At 44.6% G+C, this 15,701-nt stretch overlaps 2 protein-coding genes across 3 annotated transcripts; both read left to right on the forward strand.

Annotated features, from left to right (window-relative positions):
• The first annotated feature begins 500 nt into the window (after positions 1–500).
• APOLD1 (apolipoprotein L domain containing 1) lies at positions 501–5,116 on the forward strand. The gene is made up of 2 exons (XM_084205534.1): positions 501–525; positions 2,710–5,116. Exon 2 carries the CDS (start codon positions 2,720–2,722, stop codon positions 3,458–3,460), a length of 741 nt encoding a protein of 246 aa, XP_084061660.1. The 5' UTR covers positions 501–525; positions 2,710–2,719; the 3' UTR covers positions 3,461–5,116.
• A 2,125-nt stretch (positions 5,117–7,241) lies between these two features.
• Positions 7,242–15,375, forward strand: DDX47 (DEAD-box helicase 47). Of its 2 annotated transcripts, XM_084205531.1 has the most exons (13): positions 7,242–7,347; positions 7,915–8,008; positions 9,457–9,645; positions 10,296–10,367; positions 10,856–10,974; positions 11,501–11,572; positions 11,690–11,806; positions 11,965–12,111; positions 12,409–12,546; positions 13,937–14,007; positions 14,548–14,677; positions 14,768–14,891; positions 15,097–15,375. In XM_084205531.1, the coding sequence occupies exons 1-12, from the start codon at positions 7,258–7,260 to the stop codon at positions 14,885–14,887; spliced, it is 1,359 nt and encodes a 452-aa protein (XP_084061657.1). In that variant the 5' UTR covers positions 7,242–7,257; the 3' UTR covers positions 14,888–14,891; positions 15,097–15,375. The 2 variants fall into 2 exon arrangements, with proteins under 2 accessions (XP_084061657.1, XP_084061656.1); XM_084205530.1 differs by having other exon boundaries at positions 14,768–15,375.
• The last annotated feature ends 326 nt before the right edge of the window (positions 15,376–15,701 follow it).

Raw genomic sequence — 15,701 nt, forward strand, 5'->3', positions numbered from 1 at the left:
TGTGGGGCTGCTTCCCTTTTATGGATTTTCCCAAAGAGCTGGGATTTTAAAAGTACACTGGCCTTGAATGGAGTAGTTGGCTGGCTGATAGCTCCCCTGGCTCTAGATGTGTAGTGGAGGGAAACTTAAGTCATCAAACAATTGGCAGCTCCAGCACAGAGTAAAGTCAGTTTCTATTTCAGGGAAAGGAAAGGCAACTGTTCCCTGCAGGGAATGTCTGCACTAGCTCAGAGCCAGGAATAGGCTGCGATTTTTAAACTTTTTTTCCACCCTACACTTCAGGAAAAGTGAACACACAATGTTCATTCGCAGGGATCGTTTCCTGAGCATGATGTGTGCTCACTGTCCCACAGGTCACTTTCCAGTGTGTCACATCCTTCTGCACAAGGGAGAACAGGAAATGGCAAACTCCCAGTATGAGGCAAAGCATTCCCATCGCAGCCATTGGTCCACAGGAGCTATAAATTGGTCTCCTCCAGAAACAGATCAAAATTTGTCTTCTGGGAGGGTGGCTGGAAACTGAAGGTAAGTTTGAACCAGTAATTTTTTTTAGTGTCTCTGAGTTCTCCATTGGGAAAGTGTTTGCAGGCTATGGACTAATGTATACCTTTAGTGCTGGGGAGATTTTTCTCTGAGAGCAGGAGTTGGCTTTTTTTTTTCCTTTCTGCTGGCATTAATCAATATCAAAAGATTTGCATCACTACATGGCCAATGCTGTATATTGAATGATTGCTATAATGATTCAGTGAGATAGTCACTGTTATTATCAGAGGCAGTTCTCAGCAACTAAATCTTCAGAACAAATTGTTAAGAGGCTACAGGAATTGACATATTTAATGATCATCATATTGATCTGTTGTTAAGTTATTGGTGACATGCTCATTGTTCATTTCAATGCTGGTATCCATTTAAATTAGTGTTAGTCGTTGCGTTTCCAGTTTTATTTCTAATTATAGTGTAAAAATGATAGGACACAGCCTCCAGCTGAGAGAAGCACAATGTACTAAGTGATTCAAATGACCCAATGGCACCAAGAGAGACTGGGGGCATTTTCTGAAGAGCATGGGGGTGTCTTAAAAGATCTGAGTGAGATGAATTAGGACAAGCCAGCAGAAGGGGGAAAGATTGCAGTGAGAATTATTTATGAATATTCTTCCAGATGGAAAGACTATGGTACAAAGTTTTCTCCAGAAACATGAGGATTCTGCAGAATGAAGCCCCAAGGATCCTAGCAACATAATGTGACTTTCTGAGGGACCAGGCACCTTCAGGTCCCACAGTACAGAAGATTTAGAAGTAAAAAGGTGCCTGCAGCAATGAATAGTTTTGCTCACTTGGCTTAGTGACAGGGTCTTCCTGCTACAGAGACTCCTTTTGGCTGTGAGGGCATTATGGGCTCCAAACAGCTTCTCAGCTCTGTGCCTGGACCTTGCTAGGTGCAGAGGCAGCACAGCTGTGTGCTCAATGCAGTGTGGTGAAGCACAGAAACTCTGCTTCCACCAGACAATCAGCTACACCACTCCTGTTGGCTCTGTTTTCTCAGGTTTCCCTGTAAGCAGGATTGACATTGCTGGCTTCCTTTGTAGAGCATTTTGCAGCCCCAGAGCAAACTGAAAATATTTATTGGAACATTTCTTCCTGCACTTGTGGCAATGAACAGAGGCAGCAGACAGAGACTGTCTAGCACAGAAACACTGAAGATTCATCTCCTAGAAGCAAAGCCTCTCCCACTATCTTGCCAGGGGAGGTTTTCCAGACCCAGCAGTTTTCAAGCCTTTTCTATTTATTCACAGGCCTCTGTATTTCCCCTGTTTTCCCATCTGCAAGGGAGTGCACACTAAAAATTGGCCTGCTTTTCTGATGTGCTCTTCATGACTCTAATTAGCAAGGTTCAGAGGCCTCCCCGCCACCGTAACTGGGTATTTATGACCATAGGTTGGACTAAGCACCACAGAACAATAGTTCCCATCTTTGTTCATACACTGACACCAGGTCACAATAGGAAAAAAAAAAAAAAAACATGCTGCAGGGCCTTGAGTTGCTGAAGCTTAAAGAAAGGAAGGATGTTCACGATACCCCTCCAAGGCATTAATAAGCTCCTCACCTCCTATATGGAAAATCCAGAAATAGATTCCCCTCAGCAGCTTCCCTCTGTCCTCCTTTAATAGGAAATCACCCCTAAACAAAAACCTGGATGGTTGCTTTCACCTCCTTGGAGTCTGACCTTTCTTGTGAAAGACATCCTTCTATATTGCAGATACTCTGAATCCCGTCAGGGGGACAACAGATTAGTTCTGGCAGCATTGCTCTTCTGGACACTGAGTCACCTCAGGAATCTCAGGGGAATTTCTGTCCCCGGGGTTTCCAAAGACCTTTTGTGTCTTCACAGACATAATGGTAACAGCACCTCTGACCCCAGTCCTTAGGATATTTCAGTCTTTGCAGGGATTAAGAAAAACATTTTCAAGTTTATCTGTCTGAAAGTTACAGTGGAACACATAATTAAATGTACACATTCATGTGGGTATGCGTGTGTACGTGAGTGCGCACGCGTGTGCGGATGGAAAACCTTTCTTGTAGCTGGGCTGAAGCAACAAAAATTTGGCTGGGTGCCATCCCCGAAATGGTGGTCCAGGATGAGCATGTCTCACGGGGGTTTTTTGCCACCCTGACTTTTCATAAATCCCACCCTGGGCTTTTCTTTTTCAGAACAGGAGCCATGGAGAGGGACGGCGCTGCCTTCCTGCCGACACCAGACCCCACGCAGCACTTCCACGCAGCCCTGCTGGACCAGCGGCGGAGGCTGCGCGGCCAAATCGCTCACCTGCACCGGGCAGCTCGGAAACTCAGCCAGCTCCGCAGGGGCTCCGTCATCGCCACCGTCAGCGGGAGCACCCTGACCGCCGCCGGGGCGCTCACGGCCATCCTGGGGCTGTCCCTGAGCCCCGCCACGCTCGGAGCCTCTCTGCTGGCCTCGGCCGTGGGGCTGGGCCTGGCCACGGCCGGGGGGGCCGTCAGCATCACTTCCGACCTCTCCTTGGTGCTCTGCAACTCCCGGGAGCTGAGGAAGGTGCAGGAAATCGCAATGACTTGTCGGAAACAGATGAGGGAAATACTCGGCTGCCTGGAGTTCCTCCGCCGGGGGCAGGGCCCGGGCGACCCTGCGCTGCGGCAGTCGGAGAAGAGGGCGTCCATCTCGCTCTACAACTCCGTCTGCTTCGTGGTCTTCTGCGGCTCCCACAGCTTCCTGGTGCCAGAACACACCAAGGAGGTCACCAAAGTAAGCCAGGCTGTGCTGAAGGCCAAAATCCAGAAGCTGGCTGACAACCTCGAGACCTGCAGCAGGGCAATGGATGAAGTCTGTGATCTCCTTGAGTCCAGAACAGAGCTTCCCCCGCGCACCAGGAGACTCGGCTCGGGTGCTAAAGCCACTGCTGACATCCTCAGACCCTCCAGCTGAAACAGTGCTTGGCCCGTATTACAACTGGGTTTGGAGACATTTTATTATTTACTGTGACCATTAGCGCTGCTGCCTGCTGTTTTACAGTTCACGGTGCTGGTGCTGTGAGGCAGGCATTCTGCAGACCCCTTTTTCCCCTGCCGTCTCCACTGCTCTGCTTCCCCAAGGCAGCAAAAAGAAGTAGGTCAGGAGGCAGATGAAATACCTGGTGCTGACTGAACCTGGTTTGCAAACAGCTTATGAATCCGTGTGTGGTACAAGGGCTGGGGTACCCTAAAAAAGCCAGCGGCTGCCAATTTCCAGTAGAGTACAATCCCATTACCAAGGTACATCTGGAAAGGCTGTAGGAAGAAGCAGCTCCAGATATGACAGACTGTATGGATAGTTCACCATCCCAGGGTGAAACAGCAGGGCCAGAATTTATCCGTTTTGGAGAAAACTCTCCAGACTAAGAACTGTGATGTTTGTATTCTATTTATTTGCATAGAATGATTTTAAGCTTATGATATTGTATTTAAGAGTCTGTATATATATTTTTTTTACATTTTTTTTAAAGGAGGCCTCTGTTCCAAAGGAAAGCTGTTGTTTTTTAGAGTAAAAGCAAGTCTGTAGCATGTGAGAGCAAGTTACCTGTTATTTTGCTGTGAGGGAGGGCAGATCCCTGTAGGAAAAAGAAAGCATGACCTGAATGCTGATAGTAATAAAACAGGTGAAACACAGTTCAAACAGTGACAATAGATTTTAGGAGCCAAAACAGAGAGAAGAAGAGTGGCCCTGAGACCAGTCTGCCTCAGGGCGTGCATTGGTGGAAGGAAGCAGTTGTATCTCCTGCAGCAGGAAGGGAAGGGTAGGTTGGCGCTATGTGATGGAGCACACCTGAGAGGTGGAGGTGCCACTCTCCATGCAGTTGAGCAGCCTGTGAGACCCACAGTGGATCATCTGTGAGGGGGGAGGCAGCACTCATGGAAAGCCACACGTGCTCTCAGCAATGCTTCCCACGGAAGGCTTCATCTCAGTGAAATACATGCGGGTACTAATATTCAGGAGGGGTAGAAAGGAGTAGGATGACTCAGTGGCAGAGCCCCTACAAAGCAGGAGCAAGGACTGGGACCCTGTTTCAAGTGACTGTTCTGCTAAATATGCCCTTTGTGATTTTGAGCCATCAGTACCTCAGTTCCCTGTCTAAAAACAGGGACAGTAGCACTTCCCTACCTCACCAGGATGTGTCTGGGATCACCCCACTGAGAAGTGCCCAAGTATGGTGATGATGGGGATCATGTCAGTACCTGAAAGAGGTGCAAGGAAGAGACCCTGAAACTAGCTTGAGGTGACTCAAAGGGCGAATGCCGAGGTAACTCCCTCCACAAGCATGCCCCGGTGGATAAGGGAAACTTCCCTGAGCAGACACAAATCCAAATGATCAGAAAAACCTACTGTGTAATTTTGTAACTCTGACCAAATTCTTAGGGAGGGCAACACTCTGTGTCACAAAGCTTGACTCCCTCTCCTTTCTGTCTCTTCTTTTCATGATATCAACATTTGTTTGAATATGTTGTAGGAAGAATAAAAGCTCTGGTTCTCCAGAGTGGCACTCAAATGCTGTTGATACCCATGCCTGTTTGCCAGAAATGAACAAGTACACTGCTGATTCGAATAAATGGATATGAAGCACTTTTGTGTCAGTGTCTCTCTGCACTCCTGGAGGCAATGTGCTCGTACACATTGTCCATCTCATCTCATCTCATTGTGTACCCCTTATGAAATAACTGACATTATATCTGCACTAAAATTCATCTGCTGGGGATGCTCTCACCCTGCCCCTGCTAAGGACTTGCAGCAGAGCTAGGAGCATATTTGTTTAAAGCCAAGTTTAAAAACCCTGGAGTGACAATTTCTAAATCCAGTATAATCTGCTGTGTCCTGTGCTGAAAAGCACAAAAAAGGAATTACTACTTTGAAGCTGTATATTTATTTTATCATGCATGAATACTCCCAACAGCAGTTTAGGACCGAAAAAAACTTTCATTCAAATACATCTGTTGACAATAGGGAATTGCACAAACTGGAATTTCACCAGAACAGAATTGCTCCACCCTGCTCCCCACTAAAACCAGCACCACATTATGTGGGCAAGGAGTTCAGTAAAGAATCACAAGCAGTGACTTCCTGTCACATCCCTGACTCCATTTCCTGAGGCATCCCAGTGACCCCTATAGGGGTTCATGCCTACGTGCTAGCCAGGCTTAACCTTTAGCATTAATTTAACATGAATTAATTTAACATTTAATCTAGCATTAATTGCACTAATTACAGCAAGCTGATGGTCAGGCTGCTGTAATTTTTGAAACATATGGTAACAACAAGCATCTACACAGGGTGGTTTGGGTTTTTTTGGGGTTTTTTGTTTTAATTTATCACTGCTCCTGAGCACAGTGGGATGCAGCAGTTTCATTTTGACTGCTGCCCATGAATTGTTTCAGGTTTCCTCTTCTTTCCGTGTCACACAGGGAGTTCGTTCGTATTTCCCCTCACTTTCCTCATTGTTCTGGGTGTAGAGGAAATGCCACGCTCGGAATCCAGGGGCAGATGCTGAAGTGTATCAGCATTTCCACTGGGAGCACGCCCAGACAGACTTCCCAGAGACAGAGGGGAAAAAAATTCATAATTCATACTTCACAAAATTCACACTAGCAATTATCATAAACAGGAAAACAATGTGGGACAATGACAGCTCTTTTCTCTCTTCCCATCACTAGTGCTTCAAAATGCTTCGCACCAACACGTCCAAAGCACTCAATTTGTTCTCTGTGAAAATTGCCAATCACTTGTTTTTAAAATTCTAAAATTTTAATAGTAATAAAATGGCTATAAAAATAGTAATATAATCAAAGTAATAAAAATTTGAAAAATTGGGATTAGGATACTATGAGACAACAGAAACAAAGAATTATGTACAGTCCAGGTACTTCTTTCTAGGCAAAATAAGCCAAAAAGGACACATGTTAACAGAGGATTAACCCTTAAAAGCAATATCCCATTGCATATTCATACATCTCATACATGCTGCATAAATTCCATTCAAACAAAGGATTCTGTCTGGTCAGTGTCAACTTCTTCCTCTTAATCCTGACAGCAGCTTCAGGGCTGAGCGAGGCGGGAAGAACTCGATAAGAGAGCAATAAATTCTCTTTCTCTGAAAGATTAAGGCGTCCTGTGGCTGCTATCTTGGTGGGAGTCCTCTCTTAAAAAAGTATCTTACGTAGCATAGTTTCTATTTTAACATTATGTTATTACCTAAAACTAGTTTTAACACACTACTTAAGAAAATAACACAGCATAACTTTCTAACATAACACATATAATATTCATTTTAATATTTGCGAAAAGCCAATCATAAAATACGCATCTTTCACATCCTCTATATGCATTATGGATGTAAGTTTATACATAGTCTTGCCTTTTTGTGCCTGGCCAGCTCATTTTGCCTGCTCTTTCCCAGCTGTAGAAGGCATGGGAAGCTGGGAACAACATCAAGCACTGCCTAAGCCGTGCGGGGCTGAGTGCAGCCTGAGGCTGGGCCGCTCGGGTGGGCGGGCAGGCTTTCCCACAGGGCGCCCTTGTCCCGGGAGAGGCGGCGGGAGGTCGGCAGCCCGCCCTTCCCCGGGCATCCCTGGAGCGGAGGGACAGCCCGCCCGGCCCGCTCCGCTCTGCCTCCGGAACTACACATCCCGCCGCGCCCCGGGGAGGACTACAGCTCCCAGAGTGCTCTGCGCTGCAGCCGCGGGGGACGGGCCAAGATGGCGGCAGGCGAGGAGGAAGGCTCGGTGGCGGAGCCGGGGCAGGAGCAGCAGCCGGCGGCGGAGGAGCCACGGACCTTCAAGGACTTGGTGAGGCTGGGCCGGAGCCGCTTCTGCCGCCGGTGCTCGCTGCCCTGTCCCGAGGAGCAGCGTCCTGGTCTCCCCGCTCGGAGGAGGCCGGGGGAGCTGCCGGCCTGCCCGCGGCGCAGACACGTGCGGCGGGCGGCGGGGCCGGGCCCGGCGGGAGCTGCGGGCACTCGGCCGCTGCCCCGCTGCCCTTGGCACTGCTGCTCCCATCGCCGCTATCTTCAAGTAGTCTTAACTTGGCATGGTGTTTTTTGTTTGCTTTGATCATGGTGAAGAGATAGGCGTGTGTGGAGAGGGAAGTTCCTTGTGTAAACTAGGGTAAAACCGACCATATTCTTCCTGTGACAGTCATCTCTAACAGACTTTGAACAAATCTGATGGAGTTACTGATGGAGGGTACTACTGTGAGCAGCTTGCTCTTTCAGAAAGTTGCACTGGGGACCTGGTGGGGTTTGTCTCCACTAGAGACGAGTTGGCTCTGTTGCAGCATGTATTTAATTTAACTGTGTGATTTAATCTAGGTCTTTTTTGTGATGTCTATTTCCCTTTTCTCTTGCTACTAACGTCCAGGGAGTGACAGATGTCCTGTGTGAAGCTTGTGACCAGTTGGGATGGAAGGTGCCAACGAAGATCCAAATTGAGGCTATACCAGTGGCTCTCCAAGGTGAGCAGTGTACTTCTTTGATCCTGAACTGGGGACTGCTCCAGGAGCTCTGTGTGAATGAATTTTGCTGAGTGAGAAGGATCAGGGATGAGTGTGTCCCAACTTCTTCATTGTTGAGGATCTCTGTCTGGAAGTAGTTTTCACATTTATTCTGTGTCCTTCCCAGAATGGAGCTTGGAATACTAGTTTATTCTATAACCCTGCCTGCAGCCACAAACTTTCAAATGGGTGCAAACATTGTTCCTTGAGTGTTCACTCCTGTTGTGTAGTTCTGACACTCCATGTTAAATAGAAATCTTTATTAATCATTTGAACTGCTAGTCCACATTGTTTATCTTGTTCCTGAAACACTCAGGGATACACAGGAAGCTTCCAATAGGTTTTGGGCTGTACTGCTTTTGATAGAGACCTACAGAGTGTTTGTGTGTGACTGAAAGTGAAGATGCCTTGACTGATCCCTTAGTGTGCATAATTTGCTTTGCTATGAGCAGGCAACTCTTTGAATTTAGATTTCTGAAGTGAGTAATAAATCAAACCACAGTGACTTTCTGCAAGCATTCTAGAATTACACAAAAATAAACTAGTGAATTCAGTAGACATTTCTGCGTCTAGAAATATTATGTTTTTAAACACTTTCCCCCCAAAACACTCTCAAGGAGGAAAGGAACAACATAATGACAGAATGGGAGCAAACTTTCAGTGTCTACTCTGTTCCAGCATTTAACTTTTGTCAGACTCTTTTACACATATAAGATTCTCTTGGGAAAAAAAAAAAAAACAAACACAAAGGTAAGACTGCATGCCTGAGGAATTGTTTCCAGTGTAAGGTGTGTTGACTGTGTTCTTCTCAGCTGTATGAGCTTAGGAGGTCAAAATGGATTCTGTTGATGAATTCCACCCTGTTGCCTGCATTGTTTGGGGGTAAAAGGCTTTCTGTCCTACCCTTCCTACTGAAGGAACTGGTTTAGATTACCCTGTTATCAATGGCACAATTGTGCCTTGTGAAGTGTGAGCCTGGTAGTGCTGTCGTTTGTGTGACTGAAGTCTCAAACACCACAGTCTGTTTCCTTGTAAGCTGGTAAGCAGACAACATTTGGACTAGAATAGTGAGGTGGAGTCATTAAGCTGTAAACTGATGTCAGATTTGAGACATTATAAAGTGCAACTTATTTTGAACCTAAGGTTTGTATGAAACCCTTTATATGAACAGAGATTTAACTAGAAAATTGACTATTGAGACTGTAATCATTGTACAAATAAAGTCACAGTCTTAAAAATGCTTCAGAGAGATTCTGAGATTCTTTGGTTTGGCCTTTGTAGTTTTTGGTTTTTTTTACCTTCTGTGTGTCTGCCTTTTTTCCTGTCCTTAGGGAATTCTTGTGCTTTAAAGTCTTCTTTCCCTTTTGTGGATATGTAACAGTTTTTTGCCCCCTTGCTCCTTCTCTCAGGCAGAGATGTCATTGGACTGGCAGAAACTGGCTCTGGGAAAACAGGAGCCTTTGCTTTGCCCATTCTCCAAGCACTGCTGGAAACACCTCAGCGATTATTTGCTCTTGTGCTCACACCAACAAGGGAGCTGGCCTTCCAAATCTCAGAGCAGTTTGAAGCTCTTGGGTCCTCCATTGGTGTTCAAAGCAGTAAGTAGCTTTTATGGTATTGGACCAGTTTTTCTGAAGACCAGTTTGTCAGCTTGAGAGTGCAAAGATATAAATAGAGGATTTGTATCAGGGGTTGAACAGAATGTGGGAAGAGCTTATGCTGCTGAAGACAGAGATCTGGTATCAGCTTTGAGAAGAAAAGACTGTGTGATCTTTCCTCATGGAGTGGTCTACAGCTCTTCTGCATTCTATGTCTAAATAGTTAAAAGTGGAAGTAGAAGAGAGTGTTCTCAATAGTGGGTTTGTGTCCAGTGAAATTGCATAGAGCTCCCTCCTATGGTGTGATGTAGTTTAATCTTCCTTTCAGGCTGTCTATATTGATTCTTCAGATAATCTCTCAAAAAAAGCTTTGTGGGTATTTTTAGAATTCCTAGATTTTTGCAGTTGAGTTAAACTACAAGGAATAGATTCTGCCTGTAGCTCTGCAGCTGTGAAAATAAAATACTTGTGGCCGGTGAGGAATTAAATGCATGGGTTAAGAAGCCTAGGAAGGTCAGATATGCAAAAATAAGTAGCTTTTCATTTGTACAGAATTGCTGTGGGTGGTGGGTAGTCAGAGTAAACACTACAGTGCCAGGGGAGGGCTGGTGCTTCGCTGTGGGATTCACTCCCCTCTCTTTGTCCTGCAGCGGTTATTGTGGGTGGAATTGACACGATGTCTCAGTCTCTGGCCTTAGCCAAGAAACCACATGTTATAATTGGTAAGTTGATGTGCTGGGAATGTGGGGTATGAATATTATCAAACTGCAGCTAACCAAGGAAAGCAGAGTACATCCTTCATTTGTGTTTTGTCCCAAGATCTGAGTACTGGCTGGTTGATGTTTCTAAAGTATCCACCAGTAACTTTGTTGCTACAGGCTCATTCCAAAGCATTCCTGCTAGACCTAAAGTGCTTTTGGCTTGTTTTTTCATTCTCCTCAAGTATTTGAAATGCTGCTCTCATCTTTCACAGTACAGCCTGTCTACAGTTTTTTTGTGTCACTTCTTTTTAGGACATTCTTCAGAGAGTCTGACTCCATTAGTCTTATTTCAAAACACTCTCTGAAGATACTCTATGAAAGAGTTATTCCCTCAAAGCAATCTTTACTTTTCCAGGGCAAAGAATCCCATTTCTGTAGTGGACAGCTGTCTTGCCTGTTTGAATCTTTTCCTCTGCTTTCATCCTGAATTTGCTCTTGTGTGTTGGTAGCAACCCCTGGCCGTCTAGTTGATCATCTGGAGAACACAAAGGGCTTCAACTTACGAGCTCTGAAGTTCCTAGTGATGGATGAGGCTGACCGGATTCTTAACATGGATTTCGAGACCGAGGTAGGGATCTGCTGAAAGACGAGTTTGGAACGTTGGATGAGTTTTGGAACCTTTGGAATTGCTTCATAGAGGCACATAGCAAACACTGAGCTGTTCTGTAAAAATAATAGTGAATTGTAACTAAAATCTAATAATTACACACAAGTCTGTGGTGGGATTAGAACATAGCAGAGTTCTGCAGAGTGCTGCCAAGACAGTAGGAGGCACTTTGTCTCTGAAATCCACTGGTGTGTCTTGAGTGCCTGATGTAGAATGTAGTTAGTGTAGAAAACAATCACAGACACATTCCTGCAGAAACATTGCCTGATATTTGCACTGTTGATGGACTTTTGTTGGGGTTCACACTGCCTAATTGTCAACAAGGTATCAGCCTACACCTTCCCTCTAGAAGAAAAAAAAATTGCTCCTGCTGTATAAATGTTTACACATGCATTAGTCTTCATGTGGATGATCTTTATATTTGTGGAAGGTTTGTGTCTTGCTTGCTTGTAGTATTTAGTATTTCCATTTCCTTATTTTTTTACAGGTGGATAAGATATTAAAAGTGATTCCTCGAGACAGGAAGACATTCCTATTTTCTGCCACCATGACCAAGAAGGTGGGAGCAGACTAATCTGTTTTAGTTCTCCTTCCATCAGGCTATTCTCTTAACTAGACTGTATTAATAATTTTCTGACAAGATTTCTGTCCAACTAAATTTCATTGATCTTACCAGGTTCAAAAACTCCAGCGTGCTGCTCTGAAGAATCCTGTTAAATGTGCTGTTTCTTCCAAGTATCAGACAGTTGAAAAACTACAGCAGTACTACATTTTCATCCCCTCCAAATTCAAGGTAATGGCACTTCTGTTTCTTCTCTCTTACTGTCTTTTCTTGCTCCCACATCTGTCCAATATCTTTTAATTTTCTGAGTCCTAGACTTAATGTTGCACATGTGATTATCTCTGGTTTTTTGTTTTTTTTTTTTTAACTCTCCCTCTGTTTCTTTACAGGACAGCTACCTGGTTTATATCTTGAATGAACTGGCTGGTAACTCTTTCATGATCTTCTGTAGCACATGTAACAATACTCAGAGGACTGCTCTACTGCTCCGCAACCTGGGGTTCACTGCCATTCCCCTCCACGGGCAGATGAGTCAGGTATGGGCAGGAACCCTCACAACAGAGTAGTTAGGGGGCTTGGGAAGTGGGCTGCACCATTCTGAGTCACACTGCCTTGCAGGAGGAGTATTTCACAGCTAGTGGAATGGACTGATCCGTAGAAATTTAACTAACGTGAATGCTGACACTGATTCCGTAATACTTAAAAAAGAAATTAGGGAAGTGAAATTTTTGAGCAGTTTCTTCCCCAGTTCTTTCGTGCCAATATTGTAACAAGAGCTAACTAGAAACTAGAATGAATGTTATTCTCCCATTCCCTTTCTGTCCTTTTTCCAGAATAAACGTTTGGGCTCTCTAAACAAGTTCAAGGCAAAGGCACGTTCTATTCTGCTGGCCACTGATGTTGCAAGCAGAGGTCTGGACATCCCACACGTGGATGTGGTGATAAACTTTGATATTCCTACCCACTCTAAGGTAAGCCTGTGTGCCAGCTGAGAGCTTCTGGTCTCTGGGAGCAGATAGACAAAGAAGGTGGACAAAGGAACAGAGACATCTTGTCTCTCTTCTGTTGACTGGAAGCCTAATTCGTGATTCTGTACATTGAAAGGGGTAGTTCAGCCTCTGCTGTTGAGTTGGTGTCATTGTTTGCATGGTCTCATGGCCTGGGTTGTAGAAGTGATCCTGTAAGTGAAGAGGGGGAGTAAGGAATGTTCTATGTCTTTGCATTTCTGCTCAGACTGTATGTTTTGCCTTTTTACATTGAAGGGCTTTGGAAACTATTTTAACATATTACTAGTTTCATGTAGTCATCTCTGTGTCCGTGATCCAGGTCTGCCTTCATATTTTAAACTGTGTTTAAAAAAAAAAAAAAAATCTCTGATTATGACATTCAACAAGCATTTGGTTAAGAAAGGTGTCCTTAATATGTCTCACATTCATATCACAAAAGTACAGCAAAAGGAAAAGAAAGTAAGTGACCAACTCTCTGTATGGAAAGTATGGGGTTATCTCAGGGATGTGACTGTTCCCCAGCTTGGTTCCAGAAAGCATACCATTAACCTGCATTTCAGGAATTGCTATTGTTGCTTACAATGATTAAAGATACTGTGCCTTGCAAACACAAGAAAGCATGGTAGGTCTTTTGAAGGCACTCCTTTTGTAAAGGCACAAAAGTAAAAAAAAAAAAAAAAAAAACAAAAAACAGTGTGGGCAGCAGCTTGAATGGTGTTATTATGGTCTTTGTGCTCTTCTTTCTCATCTAACCCATAGAACAGATCCTTTCTTGCAATCCTCTCTGCAAATCCTCTGTGGAGAAGGAGTATTTTGATTTCCATAATGTAGTATAAAACCTGGAAAACAGCCTTGAACCATATTGATCAAAAATGCTTGATAGATCAGACTCTTCTAAATTATTCTCAGTCATCCTCTCTTTTACCATGCTTACCAAGTTTAAGTCTAGTTGTCAGACAGTTTCTCTGGAAGATGCACTATGCAGAGCACTAGATTCCAAGACTGAAAATGCAAGCATGGGGTCACTGTGAATATTAGCTTTCCAAGGAAGTGAGAGTGAAGTCTTGGCAAAGGTCATGTATTGCAACTTTTATCCTGCAGTCTGGAATAATTGGATTTGGTCTTCTCATTTAGAAAGAGAAGAATTCAAATGTTAAAACTGAAGTTGTGCCTCCAGTTAGGCCTCTTCTCAAAATCTGATGCTGCAGTGCCTCCTGAGCATTTAATGCTGGCAGAACGTTCTTGACATTCTCTTGTTCTTTCCTAAAGAGAAAATATATAGGCTGATCTGCCATAAGATCTGTTCTGGGTTTGGTGAACATATATTATTGCTTATCAAGAAAATTCTTTGCAGGATTACATTCATCGTGTTGGGAGAACAGCTCGAGCTGGGAGATCTGGCAAATCTATCACCTTCGTCACACAGTAAGTGATAAAATTTAACAGACTTATTCTTTCCAGCTGTGTTTCAGAGCAGAAAATATCTGACCTTATCCTGGGTGAGGATAAAATATTAATTTTCATTTTCAAGTGCCAGTTGGTTTTATTTAGTTAAAGGGGAGAGAATTCAAAGCCCAGGCTGGGGAGGGAGGAAAGTCTAGAAAAATTCTAGAAGTAGGCATTCATTGAGCAGAACGGTTTATAGCTGGACTATACACTATATTTATATATTTTTTAAATCTATAATGCAGGTTAAATGACTTTGGGAGTGTTTTATAAACACTCAAGTATTTGTCTAAAAAGAAAATCTTTACCAAATACTTCTGAACAAAGATGAGATGAGCTGGATAAATCAGAGAAGCCGTGCCAAACAGCATCATTTGGATGCAGCTGAGCTGCTTGTGAGACCATCAGCACAAACTAACAGTATCTGTGGGCTGGAGACAAGGGCTGAAGTCTGTGAGTGGTGATGGCTGAGGCCTTCTCAGGAGGGCTGATTCAAGCTGGTGCCTTTTCTTTCCTCAGGTACGATGTAGAGCTGTTCCAGCGCATTGAACACCTGATTGGCAAGAAGCTGCCAGCATTCCCCATGCAAGAGGAAGAAGTTATGATGCTGACAGAGCGTGTGGCTGAGGCCCAGAGGTTTGCTCGAATGGTGGGTGCTGGCTTTTTGACCCTGTCCCCACTGTTGAAGCCTGAATTTCTTCAGCCCAAACTCTGGATCAATCTGTTGATTGCATTGCAGGAGCTGCGGGAGCAGGGAGAGAAGAAGCGATCTCGGAACGATGATGATGACACAGAAGAGGCTATTGGTGTCAGGAATAAGGTGGCAGGAGGGAAAAAGAAGAAAAGGAAAGCCTTCTAGTTTGGTATTTGAACAGACTTTTTTATTTTTCTCTTTATGGCTATCTGAGCTATCAGAAACAGTCTACCAAGCCATCTCCAGTGGATTTTTTTTCAGAACTACATATGAAATTTGGCAGTCCCTGAGGAAAAAAAAAACACTTTTCTTCCTCACCAGCCACAGACTGAGCTTGGCCCATGTTGGTACCATGGCACTACCTTTCCTTTCAGGGACACCATCAGAGACCATCACCTCTGGCCTGGAAGCAGCTGTGGTCTGGCCCTGCTCATTCACTACGGAGTGCAATGTGAGTGCAGCTTTTGCACTGCTGCAGCCTGTCCCACTGTCCAATCTCACTGACCGCATCTGGAGTCAGATCTGTCAGAAGAAAGAGGAAAAGTTAAAAAGAAGTGACTGAGTTTTCACAGCACAGCTGTGGTGCTCTTGCCTTGGTGAAGGGATGTGTTACATTGAGAAGTCAAAATATATTTTGCTTAATTTTAAAGCTACCGGGTTTTCCTTGTCTTGTCACTAACCTGTTCTGTTCACTTTGTGTATCAGCTCTGCCAGAAGGTTTTTTTCCTTGGGTCAGTCCTAGCAATTCAGATGTGACATCAGTACCTTCGATCTGTCAGCTGAAGAGCAGTCCAGCGCAGAGAGAGCAAGCTTCAGCAGGATGAAACATTCACTGCCTGGAATCCCATCCAATACCTGCTAATGACTGACACCATCCAGCATAGGTCTGGGTTTTGGGTGGGGTTTTTGTGGCCGACTCTCGTAGTACTTGCCAGTGAACACAAGAGGGGGGTGTTTACGTGGGAAAGCCGCTCACAAG

Source organism: Fringilla coelebs, assembly GCF_963513975.1.
Source record: "Fringilla coelebs genome assembly, chromosome: 5".
NCBI classification, from domain to species: Eukaryota; Metazoa; Chordata; class Aves; order Passeriformes; family Fringillidae; genus Fringilla; species Fringilla coelebs.